This window comes from Drosophila nasuta, chromosome 3, assembly GCF_023558535.2.
Source record: "Drosophila nasuta strain 15112-1781.00 chromosome 3, ASM2355853v1, whole genome shotgun sequence".
Taxonomy (NCBI): Eukaryota; Metazoa; Arthropoda; class Insecta; order Diptera; family Drosophilidae; genus Drosophila; species Drosophila nasuta.
In genome coordinates, this window is record NC_083457.1 from 41306994 (window position 1) to 41323996 (window position 17003).

General features: G+C 40.2%; 1 protein-coding gene across 2 annotated transcripts in view; it reads right to left on the minus strand.

The window, feature by feature from the left end:
• Positions 1 to 348: 348 nt before the first annotated feature.
• LOC132793064 (EGFR adapter protein) overlaps positions 349 to 17003 on the minus strand; it is a 30841-nt gene continuing 14186 nt past the window's right edge. The window contains exons 1-6 of one of the 2 annotated variants that reach the window (XM_060802718.1): positions 11316 to 11377; positions 9522 to 10247; positions 9243 to 9345; positions 2445 to 2718; positions 2045 to 2391; positions 349 to 1211 (exon numbers count right to left, since the gene is read on the minus strand). In XM_060802718.1, the coding sequence (XP_060658701.1) occupies positions 1008 to 1211; positions 2045 to 2391; positions 2445 to 2718; positions 9243 to 9345; positions 9522 to 9961 (1368 nt within the window). In that variant the 5' untranslated portion in view covers positions 9962 to 10247; positions 11316 to 11377 and the 3' untranslated portion in view covers positions 349 to 1007. Of the gene's footprint in view, positions 1212 to 2044; positions 2392 to 2444; positions 2719 to 9242; positions 9346 to 9521; positions 10248 to 11315; positions 11378 to 17003 lie in introns of those variants that run through there. The other variant, XM_060802719.1, reaches the window with a different exon arrangement.

A 17003-nucleotide genomic window follows, 5' to 3' on the forward strand; every position in this document is an offset into this window, starting at 1 on the left:
TTAAACTTATTTTAAAAAATATGTATATTTTCTTTTCTCATTTTACCTTCCTTAATCAAAATCGAAAAAACAGAAATCATTTTAAAATTAATTGTAAAGCGAGTTTGGATTGTGGCGTGGAAATTAATATAAATGTGATTCAGAATCTGACTCTGAAATTGTGTCGCACTTACTCGGAAAAACGGCCAACATAATTAACGTGTGAAAAATGTTCTGGTTTCGCAGCTGCAGTGCGGAAAATTTGCATAATGAGAAATTGATTATTATGATTTCAATTATATAAATGTATATAAAAAACAAGTGAAGCTCATTGTTGTTTTTGTATATAAATTAAATAACTTTATTTACTCAATTATGTTAGGGTAGTGAATTATTTACATATTTAGGTTGTAGGTTGTTTTTATGCGCTTTTGTTTATCTTAATTTAAAATATGCAATTTATGCTTAGTACATTTATTTACGCTTAACAATTGAAGCAGCAACAACATTTAACATATAATTTTTAATACATAATATTCATATATAGATTTTAATTAATTTAATTATATTATATATTTTTGTTTACTTTCAGGGCCAATGGAAAATCTATGAAAACAAATGAAGTAAGTTTAGAACCTCAATTTATGTAAACGAAAATTTGGAATTTGCTTGCTAATTTTTCTGTGCTCATTTTCACATTGTTTCAACTCCTTCAATGTTTTCATTTCACATTTGTGGACTCTTATTAATGGCCAAAAGAGAAAGGAAACTAAACTAGAATTATTTTCACCATTTATCAGCTAGGCGTTTCATTTGCAGTTTTCGTGTTCGTTTGTGTTTTAGAGTGTGCGTGTATTTGTGTGTGTGTGTTGTGTTTGTGTTCTTCTTTATAGAGTATCACATTTTTGTTATCGAATATTGAAGCAAAATCATTTTGCTCTCTTATGCCTAATGCCTAAATGCAATTTGTGTGCTACAATTATGTCATATAGTACGTGGATCCTTGAGATCTTCATTTAAAATACGTGCTACTGCTCCGCCTCGAGATTCTTGGCACGCAAATACTTGAGCAGCATTTGCAGCGAATCATAGGTATCAAAGTCATCCAGATTGCGTCGCGATGAGGACATATTTGCCGGCCTGGGCATGGCCAGGGGAACGGGCAGCAGTTCCGGCATCACTGAATGGTGGGTTATCAGCGCCTTCAAGCTGGAGAACTCCTTGCGAAAGCCCTAAACAACAGTTGATATTTCAGATTAAACAAGTAAGAAAGATACTTGCTACATATTTTCAATACAATCATATTCTAAAAATATACCAAATCAATGTAGCGATATTGTAGTTGGTATATTGGTATACTACTACATCTATAATGTACCATACAGTGTCTTATAAAAGTATTTATTAACAAATTTCTACAATTTTTTATGATCAGGAATCATAAGCACTGTAGTTATATGTAATGCTGTAGAATATGTGATATGCGAGTTAAAGGTGTGACCAGAGTTATGCTGTGTTGGTAGATACATACTAGTTCTGCTAGAATGAAGTCTTTGTTTGGGAACTAAGGCTTTGTGTGGGTCTGGTCACTCTTTTGTTCTCGCTCTCTCTCGATTTAAGTGTGTCGTGAGACTAACACGTGTGTTAATTAAAAGAGAGAAGAGATAATTATGAACAACAAAGGGAGCGAAGACTCACTGCATCCGCCTGAATTAAGTACTGGACTCTGATAATGACGTTGGGTCTTCGCCAGATATACCAAAATCGTGCTAGCTTTAAAGTTACGCGTACTATTTGTTTTTTGAGGACTTGAAGAGGCGGAAGAGAACTCCGTGCAAAAAAAAAGAGGTGCTGTCGAAACGTTTTATATCTAACTCTGAGATTTTGGTGTTTATACAGACGGACAGTCGGACAAACAAACATAGCTACATCGTCGCATCTGATGAAGAATATATAATATATACTTTATAGGTTCGAAGATGCCTCCTTCTGCCTGTTAAGATTACATTTGCTGTGACACTTTGGCAGCAGGTATAAAAACTCAGTTTTCTCTTCAGTATCTTACCTTGATCTTGTAGCCACGCGGCGAGCGTAGAATGATGTAGTTGGCTATGTTGGGACCCGGCGGTGATGGAACACGCAGTGTGAGCGCATAGCAACCGGGCTTGGAGCTGCTCTTGCGCACGAGAAAGGCGCCCGGACTCTTGCTCTGCAGCACCTCGACGGCAATGTCACGTGAGATGCCCGCCTGATACCAGCAGGCATCCTTGAGGTCCGCATCCGCCTCCTCCTCGCTGATGTGCGTATTCGCCAAGCTGCTGCTGCGCTGATTGGCCGCCAAGCTAGCTGCAGCAGCTGCCGCCGCATTGTTCATCCGCAGGCGATTGGCAAAGATCTTAGGACTCGAGTTTGCTGTGATTTAGAAAATTAGCAACGGAATTGATATACTAGGGATGATTGCTTACCACTGCTGGTTTCGCGCAGATAACGCTTCTTCAGATTGAACTCGCTGTTGTCGTTGAGATTCACATTGTCGAGCATCGGAATCGCAGTCAAGGATTGGCGGCACGAATCTCCAAACTTGCTGTCAATGTACGAGTCCTCGTTGATGTAGCCATTCGAGTAGATGGGCTGAGTGTCGTCGCCCTTGAGTGCAACTCCGCTCAGGGGCGTAACACTGCCCACAAGGGGGCGTGACTCCTCATTGTGACGCAGCAGACCCATGGTCAGGCGCTTAACCTGCGGGTGAAAAAGCGGAAGGAGCTTTAAGACTTAACACGGTCGTTTAAAGGGATCAACGAATAAGGCAGCGCGCGTTCAAGTGGCAACAAAATTAACTACAATTTAAACACCTTGTAAGTCCTGGTCACAGACGAGGGAGGAGATGAACTCACAAAAAAGAACAAAAAAAAAATACGAAAAGGAATTTATTACCAAAAACCGCAACTAGACAAAAAGCTTGGCAAAACGAGCAGTCGAATAAAAAAAAGAGAGAAAAGTTTTTTGTACGCCTGCACTTAAACAGGAAGCGGATGCTTGGACTAGGAATTACGAACGTAACTGGAGAGCAGCAGAGAAGGGGTGGCGAAAAGGAGTATTGAAGTGGCTGGGCCCCAAAGAAAAGGCAGGCAGTCAGGCAGGCCATAAAAGGCGCATAAATTGCTGGCACAGACGCAAACGCAGACGCAGTCGCAGTCGCTGTCGACATTGCAGCCAAACGCAATGCACGCGACCAACCGACGGACGCTAAAAATGTTGCAAGCCATCCGATGCGGCGGATGCGGAAGTGGCGTGCTAAGCGGAAATGTGCCGCAGGACTAACAGCAGCACGAGAAAAACGTAAAATAAGAGCGAAATAAAAGAAGCGAACTATGTGGGCATAAAGGAAACTGAGAGCAAGGCGGCGATAATTCAGCTGCACTTGTGCGCGCATGTTGAGATCGTGTTCAACGCTGTCCTCCATATTCTCCATCTTACTTATTCCTCTTCTTCTTTTTTATTTTTGAGGTCAGTGGCTTTGAAAAGTCTGTCTGTGCCGTGCACAATGGATGCGGCTGCCTGCTGCCTGCGAGCCAGAAACTAGACTACAGTTCAGTTCCCCAGCTATGCGAATGTGTGTGTGCGAGAGTTTTGGCATAATTTAAGGCGACATTGACAATGAGACGATGAGGTGGCTGAGCTGTAGCCAGCCAAGCTTTCATTTGCTGGCTGGTTTTGCTCTGCCTTCGCCTACCTTACTTTACTCGTACCTGGCGAGCGGCTGACAGCAATTGTTTGCTCATTGCTGCATAATTTAACAGCGCGCACGCTGCATACTTTTAGGCTGCTTAAGCAAACATTGTTTGCATATTTCACGGCGCATTGCACAGTGATTTGGCTGGCAGTCAAGCTCATTTTACCACACACACAACACACACAATCTCCATACTTCGCACACAATACTATAGGTGTGCTTTACAGCCTCAAGTTTGTCGATGAATTCATGTATACATTATGCATTTCGTAACGCAACATGGACCCTTTTTTGCATACCAATTTTTTTCAAGCTTTTTTGCCACAAATTTCGACTAAACTGTTTAAGATTCTTTTGCAAATTTAATTAACTTTAAATGTAGCTCAAAATGAAACCAAGAATGTATGGCTTGTATCGTTCTCAAAGGTCATGTTGTTCATTTATGTTCTTACTAGGAAGCTTCTTACTTGTTTAATTTCTCTTACGTATTTACTACAAATTACAGGCAGTTAAATAAGCTAAACATGAAAGATAAATTAGTTATTTTTTTCCATTCTCAAAAGAAGAATCTAATCATACATAAGGTTTGAAATAAAAGAAAGTTTAAAAGGTTTCTGTGCTTTGTTATTAAACATCAATTACTCAAATGAATCTTAATATCTTTTAAGCTAGCCAAAGGCCAAAGCAGCCAACGCTAGTAAATTTACGGTAGGTTATAAATTAATTTGTAATCTATAATAATTGATATTATAAAAACATATATTACACAAATATGAGAAATAAATTAGATACAAATTGAACAAATAAGTTTAATTTAGGATATAAACGAAAATAGTAATTAAATGGCTTCTTTAAAAAGCTTTAAGAACAAGAAATGTTCCATACAAAAAAGAAAAGCTTTCAACGTTTTACAATTTTGTAATTTCGTTACTTGTATATTTCTATTTAGTCTCATCAAATATGTTAAACATGACGTATAATTCGTAAAAATGATAGTTTAAATGATATCTTTAAAGAGCTTAAAAAACAAGATACATTTTTTATGCAAACAAAAGAAAACGCTAATAATAAAAGTGATGCGAATTCAATGTTTTACAATAATGAAATTATTCTATTTGGAAATATATATTGTGCTCCTCGGTGCACTTTGCTATCAGTTATAATTTTAAAAATAACAAACGTAATCATTCACGGCAGGTCGCAGTCAAAGCATGTTTGCCCAGAGCAGCAGAGCACGGAGCCACAGTAGCATATCAAATTCAAATGAAATGCAGAGCAGAGCAGAACAGACACACAAAGAGGAAAGAAGGCAGGTGGTTCAGGTGTGTTTGCCGAAGCATAGTCTACTTTTCGGTGCTTATTCTTTTTTGCCAGGCGAACTCTGTTTGTTTTAGGGGTTGTGCCAGGTTCGAAACTCCAACTCTGACTCTGACTGTGGGTGTGTCTGCGGCTGCATATTACTTTATTACTTTGCTGAGCTTGTCAGACACATTTGCTGTTTTATTTTTTTTGTGATATTTTGATGGCATTTCAAATTGAATTTTGCTTTTCATTAGATTGTCCACAGTGCTGTTTGCATTTTTCTGCATAACATTTTACATTTTTGCAATTTGCTGGTCATGAGCAAAGAGTGTGCGTGTGTGAATGTGTTTGGGGCAGACTAATTGCCTCCGTTGGCTTAATGAAGTGCCTGGCAGCCCGGACATTGGCATCAGCTGTTGCCAAGAAGGCGCCACGTGCAACAGCAACAGCAACAGCAGCAATGAATGTGGCCGAAAAGCATTTTCCCTGCAAAGCATTTATGCAAATTTAATAAACTGCTTTACTCGTCGAACGTAGAACGGAAGGGAACGAGGAAAACGAAACAACCCGTCAGCAGTGCGGTGGCAAGTTGGCCACGTTTAAATCGGGGCAACAGATTGGAGCGCTTGACTTTGCTTTTGGGCGTGGAAGGCGTGTCTGCGTGTGGCCAACAAAATATTATTTATGGCATTTGAGTCGAAAAATATTATTTGGGCACCAGCATGATACACGATGAGTAGGCGTGACGCTTGCCCCGGCCACATGTGGCTGCCTGTCACTCAATGCCAGCCACACACATACAGACACACACACAGACACAGACAGGAAGCTGCAGGACGTGTGCAGGACGAGTATATTTGGTTGCCAGAGCAGAGCACTGCTGCTGGGCTTGTTGTTGCAGTTGCTAAACAAACATTTAGCGGCACCGAGTCAACACAGCAGCAGCATCGATGCATCAACGCCAGCAACAGGACGAACTCGAGATCAGCCCCATCGACAGACAGCGCGTTATTTCCGGCATAGTCTCGCTCACTCTGTCTCTCTCTCTCTATAGATGTGTGTGTGTCTTGTTATACGGGCAAAGTGCATAATGTGGCATCGCATTTGTCTTTGGCTCGGTCGCATGTGTTGCTGCTTCTGCTGCTGCTGCTGCTTTATTTTGCTTATCTGAAATTGAATCAGGCAGCCAAGCAGACGACACTGCGCTGCCAACTTTGCCGTCGGGCACAATTAGGGTGCCTTTGCTTCACTCACTGCTCTCCCTCTTTCACCCACCTCCCTCAAGTCCCCTACAACATGTCCCACTACAACTCGACTCGTACTTTATGCTCTGGGCCAAAAATTAATTTGCTTATCGCGCTGCAGCCGCACCCTGCTGCTACTGCTGCTGCCACTGCCGCAAAATGATGTTATTGACAGGCAGTCGGTTTCAGTATTGAAAAACTATGTAAAACAGCAGGCAGAGGCAGAGGCAGAGACAGAGGCGTGAGCCATGCTGCTGCCACGTGGCGTATGCGTGTTATGTTTATAGCAAAATTGATTTATTGACAAAACAAAAAAAACGGCTGGCGAACCGAAAAAATATGAAAAATGCCAAAGCAAAGCATAAGAGCTGCCGGGAATTGAGTAAAAGCGTTCTCAACCCTTTTCGACATATGGTTTTGTTTTCCTCTTCTGCTGTGTTTTTGTTTTTCCTTTCGATCGCATGTCCTTGGCATTTTGCATTTACATCGCCTTTTTTGTTGTTCTTGTTGTTGTTGTTGTTGTGTGGAACTGACAATATTTATGGCTTGCCATTAGAGGCAACTGATTGGTTTTCGCTTTCATTTTTAGCGCTGTAGGAATTTCAATTTTGTCGAGTGTTTCGTTTCGATTTGCTTCATTGAGTTGTAGTGTGACATGGCCTTGGAATTTGAGTTGCTGTTGCTGTTGTTGTTGCTGTTGCCGCCTGTATGATTGCACTTTTGCTCCATTTAAGGGCCATTAGTTCAAAACGTAATCATCATAATGCGCCCCAGCAGCAATCCGGCCATAAATAAGACAAACACATTACGCATACGCCGTGTGCACACAGCATCAAGCATCAAGCACCAAGCAGCACCCAAAAGTCTTTCTCACATAGAGAGAGTTTCTCATATGAATAAACTCGCACGTACTTATCGCATAGACTATGCTCGACTGCGCACAGCTGCCTCGCTCAAGCTCTAGCTTCAGCTCTACTCCTATATCTATCTACATATGTATAGTATGTGCTGCCGCCGCTGTCTGTATGAATATTTAAGGCGTAAAATTTATGAAAACAACGTGCCTCAACTCAAAGTCGAAGACCGCGTTCCAACTACGAGTAAAAGGCCAAAGTTGTTGTGTGCAATGCCACAACTTTTCGGGTCCTTTGCTGCTGCTTTTCTGCTGCTCATACACGTGACAAAAAATGACAAAACATTTGATAAACATTGCACAGATGTGAAACAGTTCGACATCTCCCTCTCTACTATCTCACATTCTCAGTAAGTCTTCTCTCTACGTGTTATGACAATAGCCTAAGAAGCTGCGAGACGGAGAACTATAACAAAAGGCAACAGCTTATCTATGGCACACTAAACTTTGAATACCCTTGCAGCGTTTTCCTTACACAAATAGTTTCTCTTGCTTTTGTGCTTCTCACAAGCTTAAATAGTTGCTTGTTGTGCGTCGAATAATTGTCAAAGTTGTGTTTAGAAGCGCGACAGACTCGCAAAACTTCAAACTACTTTTGACTATGAATCATTGACTGCAAAAAGTAAATGTTGGCATTAAAAGATAATACCATTCGCTGGGTTAAACTTTGTTTGAAATTCGGCATTTTATAGATTATTTGAATAGTTAACTTTTGGCTTCATTTACGAACTGAATAAGATACGAATAGTTAAGCTTGGGATTAAATTTCGAACTGAATTATAATTCTCGAATGAACTATCACACTTTTAAAGATTAAAGATCCCAATTTAATTTCAAATATATACCTGCAACATTCCATTTGAATTTACTTGAAACTTTTTTGGCTATGAATTATTGACTGCAATAGTAAATGTTGGCATTATAAGATTATATTATTTTCTTGTTTAAACATGGTTTGAAATTCGTCATTTCATAGATTATTTGATTAGTTAACTTTTGGCTTCATTTACGAACTGAATAAGATACCAATAGTTAAGTTTGGGACTCAATTTCGAACTGAATTACAATTCTCGAAAAAACTATCACACTTTTAAAGCTTATTTATAGTATATCACAATTTAATTTCAAATATACATTTGCAACATTCCATTTGAATTCACTTGAAACTTTTTTGACTATAAATTGACTGCAAAAGTAAAACGATACTATTATTTTCTGGTTTAAACATAGTTTGAAGTATTGTAAACTATTATTGGAATAATAATTAAGAATCGAACAAAATATAAATGCCAGAACTAAATATACTTTTCAACCATACACATAATAATTTTTTCATTTGACAGCTTTGTCTTTTTTAATTTTTTTATATCAATAACTCATTTCTATAAAGTTTGCAACCTTTTCAATCTAGATTTAAAAACTATTTGTATTTATATCATTTGATAACTTCAAATATACCTATACCATATCACAACTAATAGTCGCAATGCCCGAAACCCGACGAACTTAGTGTATACAAATGGCATCAAATGGTCTGTAAGTCTGCCAGGGTGTTGGGGCCACCGCTCAGAAGCAATTCATTTGGGGTGTGTCTAAACTTGCTACAAGTTTTTTTTTGCTTCCGGTTTGTCGAGAATTGCGTGCAAAAGGCAAAAGTTTGCAATAAGTGAGAAAAAAGCAGTAGCAAAAAGAATCGAAGACGAAGTCGAAGTCGCCCTAAAACGAAAGGTTTTGCTGAAGCTTAGGCGAGGATTTTGAAGTCCTCTGGGCACACATTTTATTTGGCCAATAATTCATAAGCAGCGTCAAATGCAGCAGAATAAACAAAACAAAACAAAATGTGGAATTCATAAATTTGAAATATTTGCGCAAAAATTGTCGATGACAAAAAGCAATAAATGGCCGCAGTTTGCGCACCCTTATCAAAGTCTGCCGCAAAAAAAAACACAACAAAACATATCAAATATGCAATGGGGACGTTGAGCTTTGATCTGCTTGTAAGGAAAGGGAAATAGATTGGAAATTCTTAAGGTTTCCCGAAAAAAACGTTTCTTAACGGGGTTTCTCTTACCAGTGGCGGCTTGTCCGTCAAGCGCTTGCAATTGTTCAGCTCTGTGGGTGAGTTGTCCTCATCGGAACTGGGCGTTTGAGCCACCTTCTCGTTGTCATTGCAGCTGTAGGGATTGTGATGGGGTTAACATTTAAATATCTGGTCAGATTGTGTGTGTGTTTCGGGTGTCAAATCGAAGTGTGTATTTTGTGTGCTTCTCAGTGTCACAGAATGAACATGAATCAAGCGTCTACAAGGGGGAAAGCCAAGCGGCATGCTCACTACAATGCTTTTACTCACTTGAGATTCGCCTGGCTGAACAGCTGCAGAGGACGACGTCGCCCCAAAGTAGCGGGCGATGAAGGTGTTGCTGGTCTGCTGCGCGTCAAATTTGATCTTGTCATGGCTGTTGTTGTTGTTGTTCTGCCATTGCCCAAAGATTGCTGTTGCTGCTGTTGGCGACTGTTGCAGGAGGAGGAACGAAAGCGTGCGCCGGTTATAACAGCAGCCAAATTGGCAGCAATGCGATTGTCGAAGCGGTTGAAATACGAGTTAGAGTTTGAATTCGAATTCGAGTTTGAGTTCGAGTTCGAATTGTCAGCGGTTGGTGATGAGTTGTTGCTGCTGCTGGCACTTCCATTGCTGTTGCCGGTGGCAATTGATGTTGCCACTGTTGCTGTTGCTGTCACTGTGGCTGCCGCTGAGCTCTTGTCGTAATCCAAATTATTGTTGGTTATCATTGCGGCGGCTTCACTTCGCCTCGCTTTTGGGCATTAACTTTTGCAGTGTTTTTGAATTATGTGCGCATATAAAAACGCTGCGGGCGGCTTTTGTCGCACTGCGTGTGATCCCCGCCAGGACGAGCAACAGCAATCGGAGTTGGAGTTGGTGTTGGCGATGGAGATGGCGTTAGAGATGGAGATGGAGCACATCCAACCGCTGCCTTTATTAAATTCTCTGCTATTGTGCTGCTGAGGGGGATGGATGCCAGGACTAACCGCAGGGGTCGCTCGCTACTTCAGCAAACTGCAGGCGACGAGGTTAAGGAGCAGGGGCAGGACATGGAGGAGGACAACGACGCAGATTTAAACACAGAATTAATTCAAGCGGAAATTGGCAAAAGCAAAAAAAAAAAAACAAGAGAAAATAAAGCAAAGGCAAAACAAAATCGAAAGCGTGAAGCATAAACAAAAAAATGGAAGGAGAACGTTGAGAGGGGAGAAGTGGAAAGATGGTTGCATAAAACGCAAAATAGAAAGCGAAAATGAAAACGCATATGAAAATGATTTTTTTTTTTGGAGGGGGGAGAAGCCACAAAAATGCACATAAATAGCAGCGCCAAACAATAAGGGGAACACAACAGGAAAAGAGGGGGGTAAAGAGGGGTGTTGGTCAGGGGAAGGCGCAGCATGTGACATCACGTTGTAAAGCGCATAAATAGCAGGATTTTGCGGGTTGTTCATGACGATGATGTTGATGATGATTGTTTGTTGTTGTTGTATTTGTTGTTTATTGTTGTTGTTAATATGATTTTGTGGGTGGTTGGTTGTTGGTGAACATATACAAAACATGTTTGGGGAGAAACATTTGAATTTCGTTTTTAGTTTTGTTTCGGTTCGTTTTTGTTTGCCAATTTCACAGTTGAACATTTTTGCCAATTAGTTGCCAATTTTGATGCCATTTGTAATTGTTGTTGTTGTTTTGGTTGTTGTTGTTGTTGTTGTTATTGCCAATTTGAGTTCGATTTCAGTTATAGTTGGATTTTGATTGTGTATGCAGTCCAAAATTTCATGTAAATAAAGAGTTCAGAGCAAAAAGAATGGATATAACTTGTGAACTGTGATATGTGTGTTTCCTATTTGATAAAAAAAACTTTTGCTGTCCTTTTTTTATTTTGCATTACAACTTTTGATTATTTAATGCGATTGAGAGAGTTCGCTGTAAAAGCATTTTCTGCCTTTGGCGCTTTTTGTAGCATACTTTTTAGGGTCAGCGCAATGAAAGTGAAATGCAAATGGCAAATGAATTACATTCATGCCAGGCACAGCTGCAGCTTTATTGTGTTTGTGTTTTTTTTTTTTGGTTAATACTCACGCTGGTTCGATGGCAACCAAACTTTTCATTTGGCCACGTTTATAGAGCTGGCTGAATATGCGCTGCAAAAGAGAGAAACAGAGAGAATGAAACTAAAGTTAGACTGAGTTAAATTGTAATTAAAATTGACTTTAAAGCGAGGCCATAAGCGACAGCCATTCAAGTGTGGAAATGCGTGTATATGTATGTGTGTGTGTGTGTGTGTGGCAATCATTAGACGCCCATAGTCAACACCTCATTAGGCGACTAATCAAGCGTGTGCTGGGCAAGAAATAACAACCAGTTCACAGACACAGCCTCAGCCACAGCCACAGATTAAAGAGGCAGGCAGGCAAACCTAAAGCAAATCAACACAACAAGCAATAGCAACCAAGGACATTGCCTAAGATCAGACCAAGAAGCTGCCACCCAAGCGGTGCAGTCGTGCGTTGGCCAAACGAAGTAAACAACATGGACGAGCTTCAGAGCTCTAGAGCCATGGTCATGACTATGGCTTTGGCTTTGGCTGTGGCTGTGGCGCAAATAAAACGCACAGATTAAAGGATGCCCGGGTGAAATGTCTTCTTAATTACTTCGCAATGAACAGCACTGAGCGAGGGAACGGGAAACGGGGAACGAGATGAAAGGACGAGGCGACGAGTGAAGTTGCGGCGCGCCAATGGGGGTTGAGCTGCAGCGCCAGTAATTGAGAAGTCGACGACGGAGCTGGGATTCAGTTACGAATTGGGATTGGAAATGGGATTGGATTGGGTTGGGCAAGCGAGCCAAGCAATGTCTCAGCGTGGACCGCAGCGCCATGTTGGCAACGCACTTTAAGCGGAAGTAATTTAATTAATTACAAATGAAACGGAAACACGGCGAGAGCAAACGAAAGAGTCCTGTGTCTGCTTTGTTTGCTTATGTGTGTGTGTGCGTATGTGCGTAGAGCATGTCAAATTTAAGCATAATTTAGACGGCAACTGAAGCCAGCATATAGAATCCACTTGACGCGTTTCTAAAAATACTTTGCCGGCAGTGCAATTAAAATTTTTCCTATGCTCATACCGCAAACTATTAGGACAGTGTACACACAGAGAAGAGAAGAAGAGAGAGGGAAAGAAGAAGCGACGCATTAAGCACAGCTCATTTGCATTGCGGTTTTAATTGCCAGGCAACCTCGACAGTCGGGCAAGAGGAAGAGAAAAGCTCTGTTGGCCCGGCAAGGCTTACAAGGATAATGAAAACAATTTAACGACTCTCTCGACGATTCACTGGGGCGACCGTCGACTCCTGACCAAAAATACTCTCTGGCAATGCCCAAAAAAAAAAGCGTTGAACGTTGAACGTTGAGCGCTTAAACAAATAGAAAACCTTTTTCATTTGCCATTTTGCCAGCCTTTCTCTTCATTTGCTTTTATTCTTTTGCCTTGTTTGTTGTTGTTTGAGTTTTGCGTGTCTGCGCAAAATATTTTCAGATATATATTTTTGACATTTTAATGAAAATATTTTGCGTAACATTTCGAACCGTCAAAAGGCAAACGGTGAACGATGGCTGATGAATTCCTCGCTTCGAGTTGGGATCCCTTTCGTTTGGCTTAATATTGTTTTAACGAAGTGGATTTGCAGCTGGAAAGGACAGCTCACACCCAGAGAGCCGAGAAAGAGAGAGCAGACGACCAGAGATGAGCATTTTTAAGCTACGCTGATGGCCAGTAATTAAATGCTTGACATGCCGTTCGGTGTGAGTCTCCTTTTGGCTGAAGTGGATTAGCGCCGGACTCTGAGAGGATTGTGCACTGGCACTGGCACTGGGACTGGCTCTGGAGGTCTGGAGGTAAATTAACGCTGATGTTGGCATTATAATTATGGCATGTAGTTAAGGCGATTCCTCTCACAACCAAAGAGCAAGAGCTACCGAACTGTTCGTGACAGGTTGATAAGTTAAAAGTTGCCAGCAACAGAAGCGCGCAACACGAAAAATCAAAATGTTAACAATTAAATTTAACTGCTAAGGGGTTCGGCAAAAGTAATTAAGCACATTATTGTTGATACATTAAGTGGACACTATTTATGCCCGTCCACGCACACGAACACTTTCATATTAATTGCGTATATAAATAGTTATTGTTTCGGCCATTAACACGTTGACTCAACCTGTGGCCAAGCTGCGAGCTATTTGAGTTGCAAAAGTAATTTACACTGGACTACAGAATTGAATTGAGTTACAATAAAAAAACAACTAAGAAAGTGTGGTAGACAATTAGATTTTTCAATAAAAGCAGAAGAGTTCGGTATTAATTTTAAAATATACCATGTTAATATACTTCAAAAATACAAAAGTATACCGGAGGCAATATTTAGTATATCGATGTACTTTTAAATTCAAAATATACCGCAGAGTACAAAATATACTATTATGCTATCCTATATACTATTACATTTAAAATCTATCAAATCTACCACAACAAAATATACCAAAGTGTAGCCCAAAACAATAAAAAAAAATCCAACAGCAGCAGCCTTCTTTTGCTATATGTTTTTATTTCTTAAATAACTTACAAAATTTGTATTCATTTATTGATTTAATGCATTTTATCCAACATTCATATTTCGTTTAGTCTCTTGGTAGTACTTAATACCATTAAATGTAAGCACACTCATTATGGTAATCAGTCATTGTTGCTGCTTTCGTTGCCTTCGTAAGTAAAAACGAAAATATAAATATGGATTTTCATATGGCATTGGCTTGGCCATAAAAATCGCACATTAAATATTAAATAACAACTCATTTGGCTAAGTGAGTGAGCGATGGTAACAACATTGCGTAATAAAATCAACAGTCTAAACAAAAACATTAACAACAACATTTGCCTGCATAAAGCAAACAGACAATCTTGTTGCTTGTTTTTATTGTTATGTTTGTTGTGTGTGTGGGTGTGTACGAGTGTGTGTGTGTGTGTGTGACGCTGTTGCTGCTGCAGAATGAAGTAAACAAACGACAAGCAAGCGAATTTTGGCAGCCAAATTAAAACAAATCAAAATCATATGAGCATTTTCAAGTGATTGCCGCCGAGGCCGCTTCCGAGGCCGAGGCCGACAACAGTGAAACTTTGCCTCGCGAATCCTGTTGGCGGGCAAACATAAACAAGCAATTTAACAGGCACTCCCACACAAGCATACAAACACACACACACTCACGTATACGCATGGCGATAAAAAGGCAGCGAGGAGGAGGCTGCAGCAGCGAGAGAAAAGGAGAGAAAGAGAGACTTGAAGAGGCGTCAGGCAGTTGGCAAACAAACGAAGCGTTCAAGCGCAAAAAGCCAACGCAACGTAAAGCAGCAAAATAAAAAGACGAAAGAAAAAAACTGAAAATAAAAAGTGGAGAAAAATCGAGGAAAAACGCAAGAAAAGCGGGCAGGCCAAAACAACCAAAACGTTTTATGTGCCACTGCACATGTGTCTGTGCCTGTCTATGTGTCTGTGTGTGTGTGTCTGTGAGCAGCTGCTAACGTGTGTGTGTGTGAATGTGGCACACACAGCCACCGCAGATTTCTCGCACATGCTTTAAAGTATGCCGCAACTTTTTGTTAATGAAATTTTAATCAAGCTGTAACCGAGTGCCAAAGAGTTGCGCCACATTTTGCATAACACATATTTTAGCGCCAGATGTGTAAACTTTTTCTCTGTGTGTGTTCGCTTTCGTTTCATCTTGCTTGATAGAGCTGGCAAACGGGCAAAGCTCAAATAGCCGGCAGCTTCATTAGCAGCTGCCGACAACGCTGCGTATGCGTAATAATTTATTTAAAATGCAATTCGTTTATGCCAGGCATTAATCATGGCCCAAGGACGCGGCAACACGTACCACACGCAGCGAGACACTCAAAGAAAGAGTGAGAGAGAGAGAGAGAGAGAGAGAGAGAGAGAGAGTATGAGAGGGAGAGCAAGCGTGAGCGAGCAAAAAAGCTGCATTTATTAACAATTTATGTCATAAATAAAATTGAAAAACATTCATAATGTCAATGGAGGAGGAGGACGACGGCGGAAGTTTTTGGCGACGTGAGTGCATGTTGATGGCGCTCTAAGAGACCTTAGAGATACGACAGAGATAGAGAGAGTACGAGAGAAAGACATAAATCGCTCGGCGCCCAAAATTAGGCAACAAATTTACATGCAAAACGAGCACGACACGCAGGTAAATCACCAAGAAAAACAATAAGTACAACAGCAGAACGGAAACAAAGCGAACCCCAAAATGACAAACATTAAAAACTCGAACTCGAACTCGAATGGAAAAGCAAAGGCTCGAAGGCAGCGGCAGCACTTCCTGGCACCAGGAACTCCACGAAAAAAAAACACTTTTGCTTTTACAAGCGCGTTTTCGACTGCGCCTTTTGTTCAGTTATTTAACATATTTCTTGTAGCAACGCCTTTGACTACAGAGAAAGAGAGAGAGAGAGAGAGAGCGAGTTGAGACCGAGTGAATAATGTGCACTTCTCACGGCAAATAATTATTTTCGCTTAGCGGCTAACAAAACGGCCAACTGGCATGCGATTTTTAGGCCATTTGACTGGCTGCAGTTTGCTGTTTTTCCTTTTTTTTTTGCTCTCTTATCGTCTGTCCCAAAAAAAGAAACACTTTTGGGAGCTCCCCCGTAATTTGGCTCACTTGCCGCCTTCAGTTCATTATGTGCAATTTTTTCTGTTATTTTGAATTTTTTTTGTAATTTTTTTGAAAATTGTTTAGCTTTAGGGCTGAAACGGAAATGCCAGCACGTCGAGGATTGAGTTGGAGGGTGATTCTTTATTTCATTTTACTTATGGGGTCTAAAAGCAACCCCAGCAAAAGGTGTCGAGTCGAACAAAATTAGAAAACGGGCGCAAAAAAAAAACTGTGCTGTGAGCTGTTGTTTTAAATGTTTTAAATATGCGCAAAGCAAACAGAAAACAAGTTGAAAGCACAAAAATTTCACAACAAAAGAATTTTAATTAGTTTCGTTTTATTTTTATTCTCTTCGCTTTTTTTCTGGTACAATTAAGCAAACGTTGCTCGTTATGATTGCTCTTTGTCAATAATAAACAAAACAATTATACTCTTTGCTTATGCACGCAAATAGCTGACAGCGCTGATGTTGAGCTTTTGCTTTTCAAAAGAGAAATTGTAGAAAAATGTATACACTAGGGAGACTTTTTCAGATCCATTTAAATCTATTCTTATTCCAAGGACTTCTTTGAAAAATTATTATTTAATTTAAAGAGTGAATAATAAGTCAGTTAAGAGAATGCAGTAATTCTTTAAAAAGTTTTCTATAGATTCCAACTTTGTGATGCAACTTTAAAGTGAAATTTAAATTCTTACACAAATATTTGGAGTCACAACACAACGGCAGATGAAAAGAATTGTGTCGTGCAGGAAACATGCAAACTATTGATTAAAAGTTGTGTAATTTTATGGCCCCCATAAAATTTGTCTCAGGCAACAAAATAGAATATCGAAGCCAGCAGGGAGCAGGACACACAGAGCTGAGATGGACTCAAACGCTCATCGACTGAAACGGAATTGACTAAAGAAAAACCGAAAAAGTTGCCATAGATTTCTTGGCTGGCAAATTTAAAACGACAAGGCACAAAGTAAAACTATTTTATATGCGACGACAGCAACAAAATAATGTGAATACCTTTTGGGTTATGCTGGAGGCAAGCTGCGGA